This window comes from Glossina fuscipes, unplaced genomic scaffold (genome assembly GCF_014805625.2).
Source record: "Glossina fuscipes isolate IAEA_lab_2018 unplaced genomic scaffold, Yale_Gfus_2 3, whole genome shotgun sequence".
Taxonomy (NCBI): domain Eukaryota; kingdom Metazoa; phylum Arthropoda; class Insecta; order Diptera; family Glossinidae; genus Glossina; species Glossina fuscipes.
In genome coordinates this window covers 12,930,159-12,945,820 of record NW_023998417.1, presented here as the reverse complement: position 1 = coordinate 12,945,820, position 15,662 = coordinate 12,930,159, and the positions used below count along the sequence as shown (strand labels likewise).

The 15,662-nt window shown below is 33.5% G+C and overlaps 4 protein-coding genes across 6 annotated transcripts; all 4 read right to left on the bottom strand.

Moving 5' to 3' along the window:
* Positions 1 to 43: 43 nt before the first annotated feature.
* On the bottom strand, positions 44 to 956 carry LOC119634573 (mitochondrial import inner membrane translocase subunit Tim22). Its single transcript, XM_038028810.1, has 4 exons — positions 748 to 956; positions 546 to 670; positions 293 to 486; positions 44 to 223 (listed from the first exon to the last, which is right to left on the bottom strand). The coding sequence occupies exons 1-4, from the start codon at positions 855 to 857 to the stop codon at positions 68 to 70; spliced, it is 585 nt and encodes a 194-aa protein (XP_037884738.1). The 5' UTR covers positions 858 to 956; the 3' UTR covers positions 44 to 67.
* A 586-nt stretch (positions 957 to 1,542) lies between these two features.
* On the bottom strand, positions 1,543 to 2,841 carry LOC119635042 (Golgi SNAP receptor complex member 1). Its single transcript, XM_038029559.1, has 5 exons — positions 2,653 to 2,841; positions 2,404 to 2,585; positions 2,101 to 2,345; positions 1,906 to 2,040; positions 1,543 to 1,837 (listed from the first exon to the last, which is right to left on the bottom strand). The coding sequence occupies exons 1-5, from the start codon at positions 2,669 to 2,671 to the stop codon at positions 1,735 to 1,737; spliced, it is 684 nt and encodes a 227-aa protein (XP_037885487.1). The 5' UTR covers positions 2,672 to 2,841; the 3' UTR covers positions 1,543 to 1,734.
* A 561-nt stretch (positions 2,842 to 3,402) lies between these two features.
* LOC119634703 lies at positions 3,403 to 7,305 on the bottom strand. 2 transcript variants are annotated; one of them, XM_038029018.1, is made up of 6 exons: positions 7,121 to 7,305; positions 5,604 to 5,718; positions 5,391 to 5,535; positions 5,149 to 5,317; positions 4,954 to 5,079; positions 3,403 to 4,364 (listed from the first exon to the last, which is right to left on the bottom strand). In XM_038029018.1, exons 2-6 carry the CDS (start codon positions 5,607 to 5,609, stop codon positions 3,884 to 3,886), a joined length of 927 nt encoding a protein of 308 aa, XP_037884946.1. In that variant the 5' UTR covers positions 5,610 to 5,718; positions 7,121 to 7,305; the 3' UTR covers positions 3,403 to 3,883. The 2 variants fall into 2 exon arrangements, with proteins under 2 accessions (XP_037884946.1, XP_037884947.1); XM_038029019.1 differs by lacking the exon at positions 7,121 to 7,305 and adding an exon at positions 6,300 to 6,987.
* A 3,730-nt stretch (positions 7,306 to 11,035) lies between these two features.
* On the bottom strand, positions 11,036 to 14,410 carry LOC119634792 (filamin-A). 2 transcript variants are annotated; one of them, XM_038029164.1, is made up of 4 exons: positions 12,173 to 12,358; positions 11,897 to 12,057; positions 11,625 to 11,829; positions 11,036 to 11,509 (listed from the first exon to the last, which is right to left on the bottom strand). In XM_038029164.1, exons 1-4 carry the CDS (start codon positions 12,246 to 12,248, stop codon positions 11,211 to 11,213), a joined length of 741 nt encoding a protein of 246 aa, XP_037885092.1. In that variant the 5' UTR covers positions 12,249 to 12,358; the 3' UTR covers positions 11,036 to 11,210. The 2 variants fall into 2 exon arrangements, with proteins under 2 accessions (XP_037885092.1, XP_037885091.1); XM_038029163.1 differs by lacking the exon at positions 12,173 to 12,358 and adding an exon at positions 14,073 to 14,410 and having other exon boundaries at positions 11,039 to 11,509.
* Positions 14,411 to 15,662: the final 1,252 nt, after the last annotated feature.

Sequence of the window (15,662 nt, the reverse complement as noted above, 5' to 3'; positions counted from 1 at the left end):
CCAACTCCTTTTGAACCTCTCTTACAATTCAGTAGTCTTATGTCATCCTATTAATGTGAACATCATTTCATCTACTGTGCATGTAGTAGTCAATAGCTGTAGAGAATGCGGCAAAACCTAAAGCGCCGACAATTCCAGCTTTCACTCCAGCTCTCAAACCAATTAAACCACCAGTAACGCCGCCAGCATAAGTGCCATTACGCCAATCCGTAACTCCTCGTTGCTTTGGGTAAGCAAATATCGTGACAAAGAAACAAATATCGAGGAATAAAAACAATATGCACAAACTTACGCTTTCTATAGTACATTCGACGGCCGAAAAAACGCAGCCAATTAAAGCAAAATTTTTTGCATAAGAATGGGTTGTAGAGCGCATTTCTCTGAATATTTCGCGCGCGGTTTGTTTGCGTTCGTTAGCCATAGGATCGGACATATTCGGACTAACGGAGGACGTAAACAAACCAATAGCAGCGCCCAAACCGTAACCTGTAGCCAGCTTAGAAATTGTTAAGAAGTAAAAATTTGACAGAACTTAAACCTCTTACCCATTACGCAGGCTGTAAGAGATTTAAAGGTGCAGCTTTCGACAGTACTTTCAATCATTTTCTCTTCTTTTGTTTTAATTTGCACTGGGCCGTTTCCCTTAGGTATTATAATATTTTCACGATATCTATACAGTCATATCGGTATAAATTTTTCTATTTATTAACTGCTACTTAGGAGATTCTAAAAACTTGCATCACTAACCTGTACAAATTGCCTATAAAGTGCTTGGCTATGTCATCAAGTTCAGCATTTTGAAAAAATTGGGTTTTCGTTTCCTTAATATCTTTTGGCGGTGGTGGTAATAAAGACATTTTGTAGTTTCTTTTAATTTAGTTCAAATATACATTCGTAAAAAGAATTAATACCGAACAATTTTTTCCTTTGCTGTTTATTCTTGAATAACCAACAGCTGAAAGGTACTGCCAGGCTTGCATTATAAACCATGTCACTCACTGTAGGTAAAGAAAATATGTTTGTAACAGAGCTCAAAGTTCGATGATTTTCAACCTACCTGATGTAGCTCCATGCGATTTTAAATTCTTTTTCGAAGAACAGTTATACAATAGCTACTTTTTAAGATTCCTACTTCAAATAAATCAACAATCCCTGCAGTTTTAAGCTCATAATAGAAAATCATTTATTCACCATACAGTATTCATGGCCCGTAAAGACAAGTATTTTAACTTTTCGCATGCCGCGAAGATTTGGAAAATTATGTCTCTAATTATTTTACGACACTATCAAAAATCGCCATTCGCTTATATTATTTCCTAATTTTATTAAGGATTGTTGTTTTAATCAGCCATTCAAAGACGAAATAATATAAACGAATGGTATAAAAATCGAGATTTAGTTTTAGTTGTGGACTTTCCTTACTGTACCTAACAAAACGAAATGACTTATTCTCCTTTTTAGTTCCGAGTATCTAAATCAAATTATTGCAAAAGTAAAATATTTAATAAAAACATATATTTTCTATTTCTTTAGGCCAGTGCTATAAATTAAATTGGATATCAAATATATATATATATATATTTACAAAATTTTATTTCGTCTTGTCGGTATTTTACGTGTACCCTCATACCCGCAAACAACCTACGCTCTTCTGCCACGAAAACACTAGTACTTGTTTGGCTATGCATTCGTTCTGGACAGGTAATAACTGACCTTTTTTCATCGAAGAAGCCGTTAATTAAATGCATACAATAACAAAAGGACCACGCAAAGTCCAATAACTGCTCCCACAATTAAAGCATCACGTTTCTTTTTAATATTAATCCGTTGAATTAAACTAGAAATAAGTTTAACATAATTTATAAAAAATATTTATTGAAAATTGCATAGGAAACAGTTATTTACCTGGATATTAACGGAAATCTATTAGATATATCATTGAAACGAGTCTGAAGACGTTTGAAGGCATGCCGTTGTGAAAGTAAATTTTCTCGGGTTTCAATAGCTATATTTATCTGATCGTTAATCAGCGCGTTCGAACTACAAAGAAGTAATGTCTCCTCATAATTGAGAATTAAATTCATGTGCTATTTAATGAACCTATTTAAATGATTGCTCTCTTTCATATACATATCTCGGCGATTTAATCCCGAAATTTTGGATATATTCTCCGGACCACGAAATAATTCCTCGCGCTCTATTCGTGCGGTGTGATTAACGCTAATTTTATTAAACTCTTGCCTGTAGCTTAACAAAATTTCACGATGACGCTGAAGAATATGCATGCCTGCTGTGCTTGTACCTGCTGACGAAGATTCAGCCATAGCTTCATTAATAGATGCTAGCTGTAAAATCAATCTAATAATTACTTTCCTCGCATTTGTTGAAATCCAACATATCTACCTTGTCCAGCTTTTGTTCTATTTCTGTCGACAAGGAATCGAACATCGATTCTCCCAATAATGGAGATGTATCGGTACTTGAACTATGACCGATCGGAGAACTGCCATTTGCTCCAATTTTTCCAAAAGCCACCAATTTCATGTCAATTTCATTTTCCAGCTGACGCGCCTGTTTGCGTAGTACTTTAATAAACAAATATTTTTACTAAGCATCATTAAATTCACTTTAGATTTCATATTTTTAATTTACCGTCATGATTTTTCGCCATATTTACTAAATATTTTTACAATAAAATCGTTTTATTTTATTTATGAAAAATTATTGACTGCTTTGTTGTCTTGAAGAGATTTCGTTCTTCAATGTGTACTAAAGCTGTTAGCTGCTATCTATAGCAATTTATTCATTTAACTTGGCAGCACTTAAATAATGATAATTTAAAATTTAACTTAACACATAGTTTTGAAAAACTAGTTGGATGGTCACAAAACGATTCTACTTTTCAAAAAATCGGTTATTCGTCGAGAGATGATAGTTTTTGCCTTAAGGTACAATTAAAAGGAAATCTTGAAATTAAGTAGGTTTTCCTCTCTCGCTCGCAGAAACTCTCTCAGTATATGTTTTGATAGGCCTTCGCAAACATCGCGAATCGAAATTTTTCGATTCATTTAACAATTTTTCATTTTGTCAAACTTCTTTGTGGACTTGTAGTAGCTTTGATTTCTCGCTAAAAACCGTTAGCTAATTTTTTCCTTTACATGGTTTAAAAAAAAAACTACCATGTGCTGAGAATAGAGAGCACCGAGTTGTTTTCAATAAATTACAACGCTTAGAATGAAAATTTCGAAAACCTTGTGTTCGATTCCATTAGTGTGAGAAATTTTTGTTCGATACGGTTGGTGAGGACAATTCATTTATAATTTAATATGTATTTCGGAAAATAAAAAAATCATATAATAATATATTTAAAATTTAATGTACATGTACATAATTTAAACTGCTAATTTATATATTTTGTAGTCGTTCAGTTTTGAAACATAATTTTTATATTGTAATGACTTAAAATTAGGGTAAAATAGAGTTTACACTTCAAAAAATAAAAACTAAAAATATTTTTGCATTCAGCTTTCATTTTATCTGCATGTGTATGTATACTTAAATGTAATTCACTATATTAAGTTACATTTTAAACGTACATTTGTGGATAATTCGAGTTTATTAGAAAAAAAAATCAAAATTAAGTTAGCATTTTTTTTTAATTTTTAATTTTAGATTTTTAAGAATCTAATCTTAAGACCATAACTACAAAAAAAATCTAAATAAACTTAATAAATAATTTAAAGAAAAAATTAAAAATCTTATCTATAACTATTACACATTATAGAATTATTATAAAAGTTATAGTGCTTAAGTAACCTTTTTAATCAATTATTAACGCCTAGTTAGGATGCAAGTCTAGCTAGGATATACATTTGTTTCACTTTCATTGCTGTCTATTATTGACAATCTGGATACCATAGTCTGTATTCTTGGCGACAACATAGCTCGTTATGTGGCTGATGGCCTCATCTTGCAGACGTTCTGGCCAACGTTTAATGTACGATTTAATGAAATCACAAAATGCGTCCACTTTATCGGTGTCGGCTTTATGTGTGTCCACAATATTTTTGACAATTTCAACAAATTTATCATAATCGTCAGGGCATTTCTTGATCTTATTATAAATGAGGACACCACCGTTTGAGGTGTTGTTTGAGGAAGTGCCAGCAGCAACATTCATTTGATCCATTTGACTACTCTCATTTAAACGAGCAGAGGCGGCGGCCACAGCGGCTGCCGCTGTAGACGTCATAAAATTCACATCGGCTCCAGCGCCATTTGCATTATTTCCCGCACCGCCCGAACCGGCATTAGGTGGTGTCTGATTGTGTTCTAAAAAATGACGATGCATCCCGTATTCCGATCTAAATTTATGCAAATAATAGAAATCATACAAATCATGTTATGTTTACGAAACTCTTTGACCCGCACCACATGAAATCTGCAATCTATATAAAATGTGATAAAGAATAACTTTTGCATATGAAAACTTTCATTTTCGTCGTAGCAAGATATTATATACGAATCTTTACAATGTAATAGGACCGTTAACGCTTCCATAGCCGCAATAAAAAGCAGCAAATTTATCTTTTCTTTTCTATTCTTATGCAAACTCGACATAAGTTTTTCGGAGAGTCAGATCTATTTACCGCTCTACCTTAATTTTGACGAAAAACAACAAACAGATAACACGAAGGAAACCATTTTGAATAGTTGAAAATTCGATTTCATATGAAGTCGCAGTCACATTAGATAGAAGTAAAGAGAAGCAGGACTTATAGCCTTAATTTGTCAAAATCAGTCATGATCAGTTACCTAAGGAAAAACATGTAATTATTGCTGAAGCCAGATTTACAGATATCATGAAGTGCTGGTTCGTTGGTGTTGGTTATAGAGCACCTTAAGAAAAGAACATATACATAATAATAATGGTTTTAAAAGCATAAGACCTACTTATAAAATCCTTCGGAATTATTGCTATTAAATTCTTGTTGAGACATTTGACTTTTCCAAACTGGTGACTCGGATGAAGACGGCAAATTAGATGCATTAGATGCTGGTGTCATAAGGCGTTTATCTCTAATAGCAAACATTTCAAATAAATAGAAAATTTATTAAAAGTTGAAAGAGGAAGAAAAGAGATCCTACTTATAGCCTGCTTGCCCCAAGCTTTTGAAAACGTCATCCACCTGATTATAAAATTTCCACGTGCTTATTATGCCTGTAGTCTCGAAGGTTTTCTGCTCTTGTCTGTAGCGTTGCGTTAAATTATTAACTTTAAAATGAACTTCTAGTGCAGTTACTGGTACTCCAAGGCCTAAAGCGTATAAGCATACATTTTTTAAGCATTTTATAAACACATTTGCATATTTCATATTTAGCACATTTACCAGTTAATTGTTTTGCCATCGCCACATAGAGATGGCCATTACGTTTGATAGTGCGCAATTCATAGGCGCAAGTTTTCCATAATTTAATTAATTCTAGAACACCGTTATCCTCCCATTGTCGACGCTTTTTATTGAATTTTTCATACTAAAAAAAAAATTGAAAAGCATTGCATTAAAAATGATTATCTTCTTTCGGATTTGCAAATAACTCACAGGCATTTCACATGGGTCTCATGTAGTGCAAATCACTTCTTTGCAGAATTATTCCTTCTACGCTTTCTCTCAAATTATTTTCTTTTAAAAATAAATTTCTAATTTTAACATTTTGCTAAAATTTAAACAAATGAAGAACGAATTAATGTTAATCTCTTCAACAAGACATGTATTCCATTTGAAAATGGAAGAAACGATGACTTAGCCAATAGGCATTCATTCAAATCGTTATAAAAAATGCAATCAACAAAACTGAGTTTTTTTTTTTGATGCCTCTGTTGATGTTTTTGTTTTCTTGTGTTTTTTTCCTGCTTTTTTGCGGTTTTCATTTCAAATAAGAATTTCAGCGACCAAAACAAAACAGAAAAAACTGCGTAATTATCATTACTTTTAATTTCTTTATGTCAAATAAATTAAATTAATGATTATCGAATAAAGATAATGAAGTTTTTTTTCAATCAACGAAATGAAAGAAACAACAAGTTGACGGCGGAAGAGAGAAGAGAACGAAGAGCGCACACAACCAAAATATACTTCAAAAAGAAAATTTCTTAAACCACATGTACCATTACGCTTATTCGTATTGATTCTTTAATTTGTGAAAACACCAAAGTACAACAAACTATAAATATTTAATTAATTTAAATACATATATATAAAGAAAAAAAAGAAAAAGTGTTTATATGTAATATTTACTTCACTTCGTACTCTCTCTATTTTTAAGCAGATGAACACTCAAGCAAGCACTCGATATTTAAATGCAATAGAACTATAGTTTATTCACTCGTACTCATTTAATATTGGCGTTTAGATACACTCATACAGAAATAACAACACGACGAACCCAGACCATTTTCGAGACAATAATTATAGCGATAATTATAGATTTTCACAATGATCATTAAAATTTTAATGACAATATTTTTTTCATTTGTTTGCACAAACCGGCGCATTTAACGAACACAAGAACACAGCAGGCATAAAACCAAAACATTGGTAGCATTAGCGTTTGTTTAATTAATATTTGAAATGAAAACTTCTGATTAATTCAAAATCGCATCAAATCTTCAAATTTGTATGTATACGATGAAGAGGAAAAACTATATACAAGTGCATGCACACATGTAGCAGAAAAGAAGACGAACACTGAAAGAAAACACATTTTATACACACTGACTTGGCCTGGCATAGAATTACGCTTCTTTTTTTTTTTTCCTTTTTTTGCGCTGGGTGCTGAATTGAACTTTATACGCAAAGCAAAAGAAAGAGATGATGTTACTCTTCTTCTTTGTAGGTGCGTGTGTTAGTTAATTTATTGCTAAAAAAAAGATTTTCTTTTTTTGTTTTAAAGATGCTCGTCGCTCGTCTTTACTTTCCAATCAGATTGCATTCCATTGCTTTTTTATATTTTCTTACGTATATGCAAGTGTGCCTTTGTACAAGTTTGTACATATAAAACTTTATGTTAATCTCTTTTCGATAATCTTCATTTATTTGCAACAATCACACTAACTCACTTAATTATGATGTCCGCCACTGATAACAACATAATCTTCTCGCCAGTGCATTCACAATTATTAAATTGTCTACATTTAAATGAAAATCGTGTATACACACTCTCTCTAATGATGTAATTAAAATTAATACAAACAAATGTCTTAGTTCTTCTATTTCAAACGAAACAACGCGAGCGAATTTCACATCAAACATTGAAGTTCAACATCAGACTAAAATTTTTTGTTCGTCCATCGCGAACTTTCGCTTCTTTAACTTTAACAAGAGTTTATTAATCTGTCTGTTGCCCTGCACTAACAAAACCCTATGAAGAATGAAATATACCAGACATGATTATTCTAGGGACTTTGACGAAAAATGAAATGTAATAGATAGGAAGAAGAAGATTGGTTCTCCATGTTGGCCAGCTTCAGTGGTCAAGGCTGCGGCTAAGTATTGGCTTGACTTTGCCTTTAAAGGCTTTTGAAAATTTAAAAGTTGGTCTAACTATTCCTAGAAAGCCTTTATTGATATATCCATATACGTATAAATATACAAATTTATATATATTTAATTTTGTGTATAATATACGCGACAATGCTGGGTATTAAAAATTCGCCTTATGCCGTAAACAACTTTATTTATATCTCTCATACATCGTACTCTTTTTCTCCGCTTCTAATAAGTTTCCTAGCACAATTATTATTTAGTGGGTGCTCTTGCTTACAATGAATACGATTCCATGACCTATGCAAGTAGAATTTCAGATAAACTCGATCAACACACTAATATTTCTTTAATAAAATACAAATTATTAAAGTCTTTTTTTCATATCTTTTTAACAATTAGGTTTTCCCATAGCATTTAATATATATGAACAGCAACAGGAAGACCGATTTAATGCTTTGAACTTAAAGTTTGATGCAAAATATCTGCGCTGGTTTTGGTTCGGTATGAACAAATTTTTTTTCGTTGTCTGGCATCTCTGCAACTCATCATCATTAAAATTTTCTGATGAGAATAAAGGGAAATTACCAGTCATTAGTACATTGAAGATAATGTCGGAATAAAAAAAAAATTTTAAATTTCATTCACTGGCTTAGAAAATCTTTTCATCCAATCGATTTAGGTAATTTACACAACACTCCTCCACTCCTTATACGGAATGCTTCTCTCTTTATTTTGTCAAATGTATCAAAAGTGGTACAAAAAGTATTTTATAATTTAGAAAGCAAAAATGCTAGTAAAAAAGTTGAAAAAGGCGATAATTAAGATTTAACAATTCTTTCATATTCATCACCGAGGAGTATATTCGTTTTGTCGGACCGTTTGCAACACCAAGAAGCCGTTTGCAACACCAAGAGACCCCACAAAGTATTTACATGACCATTTTGAGCTATGAATTCCAAATCTATTTAATTATGTCCGTCCGTCCGCCCGTCTATGTAACGCCTGTTGTAAATAAGCGGAAACGAAGCTCTCAACTTCAAATTTGGTAGAAACATTGGAAGTTCTTGCACGCAGGTTGGCATTGAAAATGGCCAAAATCGATCGAAGGACACGTCCACAGCACCAACTAAACTGAGAACACGTCTGTATTTCAAAAGTAATAAAAATTGATTTTTGCTTATTAGTTATAAGCTACAGCCAACAAATGTACAACAATTTGAATGCATGAGCGATGCTTAGCACCTGTACAAAAATAGAAAACGTTTGTTCGTCTGTTTATCTGTCCGTCTGCCCACCTATGTAGTATCTGTGGTAAACATTTTCCCGTTGCCTACAAATTTGCAAAACAATTTGGAAGTGACCTAGACTTTTCAAAGGGCACGCCCATACGAGAAAAACTTTTTCTTTGAAAATAAAAAAATTCAGGCGCGTCCACTTCATATTATAGAGCAGGAAAATCTAGGTCCTCTACTGCTTTTGTCGTTTTTCGAATAACGGTGACGGATATAAAAGATTCCGTCCAGACCGATTATAATTTTCTTTCCCGTTTTTTTTTGGTTTTGCTAAGAGCTTGCTTCGTATAATATAAACGGCGATCCATTCAGATATTTCTGGGTTTCCATTTCGCGTTTAGAAAAGAACTAAAAGCATTATTGTGCTGCTTTCTCCTCTGACGAAGGTATGCTGAGAAAAGGTTTCATGCAGCTGAAGATAATTAATAATGGCGTTTTAAGAAGAAGTTTGCAAAATCTCTCTAGACATTTGACATAAGAGGCATCCCTTCCCGGCATCAGAGATTATTTTGAAGTCCATCAGCGATGAAACCCACGGTTTTATTTTATTTTCTTATTTTCATTAAAGGCATAGCCCATTACTGACGATATATGTTAAACTTCCACGTTCCAAAGAACACACAATCACTTACAGTCAATAAAAACTAAAGTTTATGCGAGTTCTGTAAAAGCATTCTGTAGTTCAATCGTGAACCCGTCGGCGTATGGCTACATATTTCAGTTAATCCTGAAGAATTTCTCCAACTTCTACTTTAGTTGCTTAAATATTCAATTGAAAACGTTTAGGCTCAAGGAAGTTTGAGAAAGCTTGAGGAACCAATTTGCTTGACAAGTACATACTTTCACGGCCGTTTTTGAATATTTCCTTTAATTCAAAATGGGTGGACAAGATTTACCAATATTTGATATGTTTACAAAGTTATTGGAGCAATATTGATATCTTGGGTCTTTAAGGAAATAAAAAATACATGTGCAAACCTAGACGACTTATTCGAATTATTATTATTATGATTGTTTTAGATAATGGCGATGGTTTCGGCGAACTCAAGAAAAGTTTTTTGCAAAATTCTTAGACGAAGGCGCTCTATCAGTTCGATACTGATTTACAGCGCTGAAGGTGCCAATAGACGATGATAAATGCTAGGCAGCTATACACGGATTACGATCTATCCAACACCCCAATATTTTGAAGTGATAAAATTTGTTTTTAAAAGAAAGTACTCTGATCTTTATACACCGTCTGGAAAGCATTTTCTTTAGAGTTGAACAAAAAAGCATAAAGAGAAGAATAGTAAACTCAAAATTACATATCATGATGACATTATCTTCTTGGAATGAAATTACCGCTCGAACCGTGACTAGTACGGACTGATTGAGTGACTGACTGACATTCACGTACTATCGTTACTTTAATGTTGTGTTTTTTTTCTAGGTTTTGTAACATTGCTGAAGCAATTTATCTCTCACTTTGCGCCGCACGACTCCCCATTCATTCATTCATACTCACTTAATATTAGGCGAAAGCAGCAACAAGGAGTTAAGGATGAAATTAGGCGACAAAAATGTGTTTATACAAGGTAAAGTTTTATCTCGCTTGTAAGTCGTTACACGCACATACGTACACACATATATATATATATATATATATATATACAATTTATATATATATGCGGCTGTGCTTAAAAAACATTATATGCAACAAATAGCATTAAAAAATGTTTAAAAAAGCTTTGCGCACACGTTGCTTGCTGGAGAGAGGACAGCAATGAAGAAGGAGATTGCACACAAATATCACATGCCGGTCATCATCATCATTATGTTGACTGGTTTGATTTTGTGTTGGTTGCCGCTACTCGTCGTCACAAATCTATGTATGATGGGATGTTTGAAAAGAAAAATGTGGAAATGGTCATTAGAGCAACGAAACTGCGTCACAAAATACAAACAAAAAAAAAAAAATGATAATGTTCATGGTAATCATCATTAAATAAAAAGAGCGGGAATTGCTAAGTCATTTAGACAAAATAGGTAGTGGTAGTAGTCAGCTCGTAATAGCATTAGCAGCAGCAGTAGTAACGTTGCAATGACAACAATGGATGGATGCTGGTCTTGTGTCTATGTGGTTAATGACATTGAATGTTCATCGCTGAATTCCGACTGTTGTTGTATAGCAGCTATTGCTACTGATGGCATTGCTTGTTGATATTAGCATATCAGGCAATTATTTAGAAAATTTTAATTTTTTTTTGTTTATAATAAATGATAAAATAATTTATTTATTTCATTTCACGTTAAAAATTTTCTTATTAAACGTAACATAAATTCGCGCGCAATAAACAATCACGCTATGTCCGTACGTAGTTGTTCGTCGTTAGATGGCACTTAAGGTGAAAGGTGATCCCGATATGTGTTCGTCACCCCATTTGGCAGCTAATATATACTGTCCCGGATCCTGTATTTGATAGGTCACTTTATAAATATTCCTACCCTCGTGTTTTATAACCACCTCATCGCATTGACCGTTCGGGCCGCAAATGCCCACAAATAATATGTTGTTACCCGCCCGCGAGCCATCGACAGTGAATTCATTTTTCTTATTTAAACCTATGCGTAGATGCGCACTCAAGCCATACTGTACTACTTTCGACGCATCCGATCTAAAAACTGGTACTGGATGGACATGCAAACGCAAAAAAGAAAAGAAAAAATTATTACATAGAACACAAAAACTGTTCAATTAAAAATAATAATAATGATAAAAATTGTTTATATTAATTGCGCTTACATTGCGGTTTTTTATTAAATTCCGTCTCCATTTCACTGCCTGTTATCGATACTAAGATGTAGGGTGACTTTGGCAATAATACTGAATTGCACTTGATGTGCACTTTATAAAGACCGGCTTCAGTTATCAATAATTTTACTTCAAATCTTTCGGGATCGTTGATCTTTAAAGGTACATATATTATCCGGCCGGATGGACTTTCCAACTGCATTAAAAAAAGTTGTCCACTCTATTACAACAATCTTTGTATTCGCATTTGGCTTCGACTTTACCTTGACTTCAAAGTTCCCTTTAACGCCGTTCCTCTTTATAATGAATGTAATCTCGGTGTTAATGCGCACAGCGCCGTTGGGAAAATGCAATAACTGCACACGACTGGTGTCCGTTAATTCCGGGGCCACAAATACTTGATGCGCTGAGGTGCAATATTTGTCTGACAAATAAATGGGGAAAAAAAAATTTCGATATTATTACTAAACATGATTCGTTGGAAGGGCTTCCTACACGCTTTACACGACCAGTATTTCCTGTAAACAAAAAACTCATACTTTGAATTTGCAAACCCGCCGACGCATAGTCGGGACTATCAAATCGGTGTTCAATCCCAGTGTGGTTTGGCCACATTGCTTGGCCAGTAAAGGCGTAGCACGCATCCCCACTCTTTCTTATATCTCCTCGTTCTGGCCTTCATAGTGTTTGTTGCACATATAGCAGATATCCATTGAGCTATTGGTCCTATTAAAAAAAATTTGCGTTTGTGTGTTTGTGTATGTGTGCCCAAATTATATAAAAATATAACTTCAATAAAATTGCATATATAATTGCATATATAGAAATGAAATGAAAATTTGGTCCAATTCGTGCATAAGTTTTTTTCTTTATTGTTTTTTTTTTGTCTTAAATTTAAAAATCTAAACATTCATCATTCATTGTTTGTTAATTGTATGTTTGTGTATGCGCGTATGCGCTTGATAGGTACAATATCTTGGTGTTACCAAATAGTAGGGAGGAGGAGAAGGAGTGTGGTAAATGTAATCGTTAGACATCTGCGCACACACATGTGTGTGTACACGCGGTCACACATTTGTTGAAGAGCATTTCATATAAGAATACTCCTGCTGAAAGTCCATCGCATACTGATATGTCTGACGTTGAAATTAAAGAAGCTGAGCATAAGATTTTCATTTACGGTAATGAACCTACGAAACCTGATATCGACGTTTTGAATGCCATTCTTCGTATCGATGTCGATAAATCGAAGTACCCAAATGTTCATTCCTGGAAAACCGCTTTGATGCGTTATCCTAATGACGAAATGGATTTCTTTGCGTCACCTCGTATTGTGAAGAAGTCTCATTCGTTTATGAATCAAACGTCGTATAAAAATGAGAATATATTGGAGACACCGCCATCGCGTCAACGTAATCAATACTCCCTTGATAATACGAATTGTGCCAGAGACAAGAGCAGCAACGATGAGTCTGGCACTACTAACCTCTCCCGAATGAATTGGTCGGACATGAATGCTTGTCAATGAGCCGGAAAACTATTATTTATGTTTATTATGTTTTTGTTTTCAGATGAATTGCCTTTTATTTTATTGTTCGGTTTCTTCTCTTATATAATCATTTCTTTTAAAACTTTTTTGATGTCTAGGTTATGTTTGATTTTTTTCTTTATTTCAATTGAGTAACACGCTGAAGTTGGTTGTGTACACCCCAACAGCGACAGCGTGAAGACTGAAACTCTTTCAATTATCTGAATTTTCATAATAAAATTTTTTGTAAACATTAAAAAAAAAAAAAAAAATACAGTCAATACAGCGTAGTAAGTAATTTGTTTAATGTCAAAAATGTTAACAAAAAGTTATTTGTGAGCGAACTGAAACGGAGCTCGTAAACATTCGTAACTGAACTGATGGAGAACTTTACCTACTTTATCTACTTTCTTCATTTCCTCAATGCCTTGAATCAAATCATATCTAGTCTAGTTCGGATCTTTTGGAGCTCTCTTCTAAACCATAAAACATATTTAAGCTGACGCTGTCCATCCGTCATTTGGGACAATTGTTTATCAACTGTGGGTGTGTCAGCATATCCGTTAGGGGGCTAGGGGCTAGGCTATGGGCGAACGAAACGTCTTTACATTTCAATATATGCCACAGATTGCATTATTATGTGATTTGCATTTTGAGCGAGCACGATTTGGTCCAAATTTCAGTTTTCTACTGCACTTTTTGCGCGCTTTAACGTTCAAGTCTATACATGATTGGATAGACCAATATTGGTAGCTCTACTTATCTTTTCAATCCGATCGTTTTCAGAATTCAGATCGTTCTACGAGTTTATGCGGAGCTAAAAAAATGTTTTCCTCATGAAAATACAAACTACGTCATCATGTCTCCCATGCATGCAATAAATATAAATAAATTGAATAATAATAGTTTACCATCAGCGTCTGGTGTTTTTTGATATTTTCCAAAAATACAAAAATCTTCTCCGTTACTATTGTTTGTGTAACGTCCCGCAGCGGCGGCTTCACTCGTATTCAAACGTATTTCTTGCGATGATTTAAACATTATTTAACTAAAACTTTATATTAAATGTTTTTATTTTTAGTTGTAAATATTCGAATTATGTGTGAACGTGTATGCATGTGTATATAATAAATATATATAAGTCTTTACATTAAAGAATAATAATTCACAAGACACTTCCGTTATCCGAAAAAGGTTTCCGTTCAAGATTTTTCGACAAACTAAATTCAATAATTTGAAAAACTCTTTTTCTCTAGAGGCGTATGCCACTCAAGCGTCCATACAAATAATATTGAAATGTTTGCTGTTGTGTTTATCTCTCATTTAATATATATAATGCCGTGGCATTCAAATATAAATTTTATATACACACATATATATAATTAAAGGGTGCACATTTCAAAGCGCGTGGATATATTGGCGTAAATGAGAGAAAAAATTGTTATGATTTCTATTCGAAATGAGCTTTCATTCCCATCACGGCGCTAATGAGAATATAATAATCATTTTATCCAGTTCGATTTTTACCATACCTAGGATTTTTATATTAAAAATACAGGTCAACATTTTTCATCTCTTTGCCTTTCGGACAATCGATTCATTGATGAGAGTACATTACTTACCCAATTATTCTGACGACGGATCTTAGCAACAAGTTTAAAAAATAAATTAGAGTAAATATTACTGGACTTGGTCCAAGGAGGAAAGAAATAAGCCATGACTGACCTGTTTTCATGGAAGGCCCCCCTTCAATTCAAGCAAGATTCCAAGGAAATTGATTTTTTTGCTTATCCCAATTTAACTCTTCCGATAGAATTACTTAAGCCGGTCTTAAAGCTTCGACCTTAAATAACAAAAACCGGAAGATTATTTAACTGCAAAAACCATAAGTCGTACTTTTGTTATCAATCTTAATAAAGTGCAAAGCATGCACTCTTTCTAGGCAGCTTTTTTTCTTTTTCTTCTTTCACTTTTTCTCAGTGTATCAATCGTCTTCCATCTTGCAAGAGATTTCCGAGTGTATACTTATTATTACTCATACACGTTATGTCCACATATTCATATGCAGTCCAATGGCAATCAGCCAAACATCTTTATGTTTATTTTTGGCGAGATATGTGAAAACAAAACATCTGCTTATGCTCTTAATGCGGGTGATTTATACAGAATGATTACTTATTTCATTTAATCAAATGCAAGTGCATCGTACATGGCTTTATAAGTAAAATTTAAAGATCGAGCAAAAGAAAACTCATAAGAGTGCATTGGCCTTTTTACAAAACCACAAGGAGTATGATGCATGTGTAATATTGCACATGCTACACAATTTACAATTAAAAAAAAAAAAAAAAAAAAACCGATCGACCGACCGACCGACAGCCGACATGTATGAGAAGATGCTAATTTAGTTATGATGCATTTTTTCTTATTAAGTGTCAATGACAGACGGTACAACTGTATATATGAAGTAACACTCTTTAGCGGGTAGATAAACAAAAAAG

Coding starts and splice junctions, on each gene's coding strand:
- LOC119634573 (XM_038028810.1), bottom strand. CDS start 857: ATGTCTTTATTACCACCACCGCCAAAAGATATTAAGGAAACGAAAACC. Junction 671..747: donor TTTATAGGCAATTTGTACAG/GTTAGTGATGCA, acceptor ATGACTGTATAG/ATATCGTGAAAATATTATAA. Junction 487..545: donor TCTTACAGCCTGCGTAATGG/GTAAGAGGTTTA, acceptor AGCTGGCTACAG/GTTACGGTTTGGGCGCTGCT.
- LOC119635042 (XM_038029559.1), bottom strand. Junction 2,346..2,403: donor TAGAACAAAAGCTGGACAAG/GTAGATATGTTG, acceptor TTGATTTTACAG/CTAGCATCTATTAATGAAGC. Junction 1,838..1,905: donor AGATTTCCGTTAATATCCAG/GTAAATAACTGT, acceptor ACTTATTTCTAG/TTTAATTCAACGGATTAATA.
- LOC119634703 (XM_038029018.1), bottom strand. Junction 5,318..5,390: donor GATGGCAAAACAATTAACTG/GTAAATGTGCTA, acceptor TATACGCTTTAG/GCCTTGGAGTACCAGTAACT. Junction 4,365..4,953: donor AATTCCGAAGGATTTTATAA/GTAGGTCTTATG, acceptor GCATAAATTTAG/ATCGGAATACGGGATGCATC.
- LOC119634792 (XM_038029163.1), bottom strand. CDS start 14,202: ATGTTTAAATCATCGCAAGAAATACGTTTGAATACGAGTGAAGCCGCC. Junction 12,058..14,072: donor AAAAACACCAGACGCTGATG/GTAAACTATTAT, acceptor TTTATTTGTCAG/ACAAATATTGCACCTCAGCG. Junction 11,510..11,624: donor ATTTAATAAAAAACCGCAAT/GTAAGCGCAATT, acceptor ATGTCCATCCAG/TACCAGTTTTTAGATCGGAT.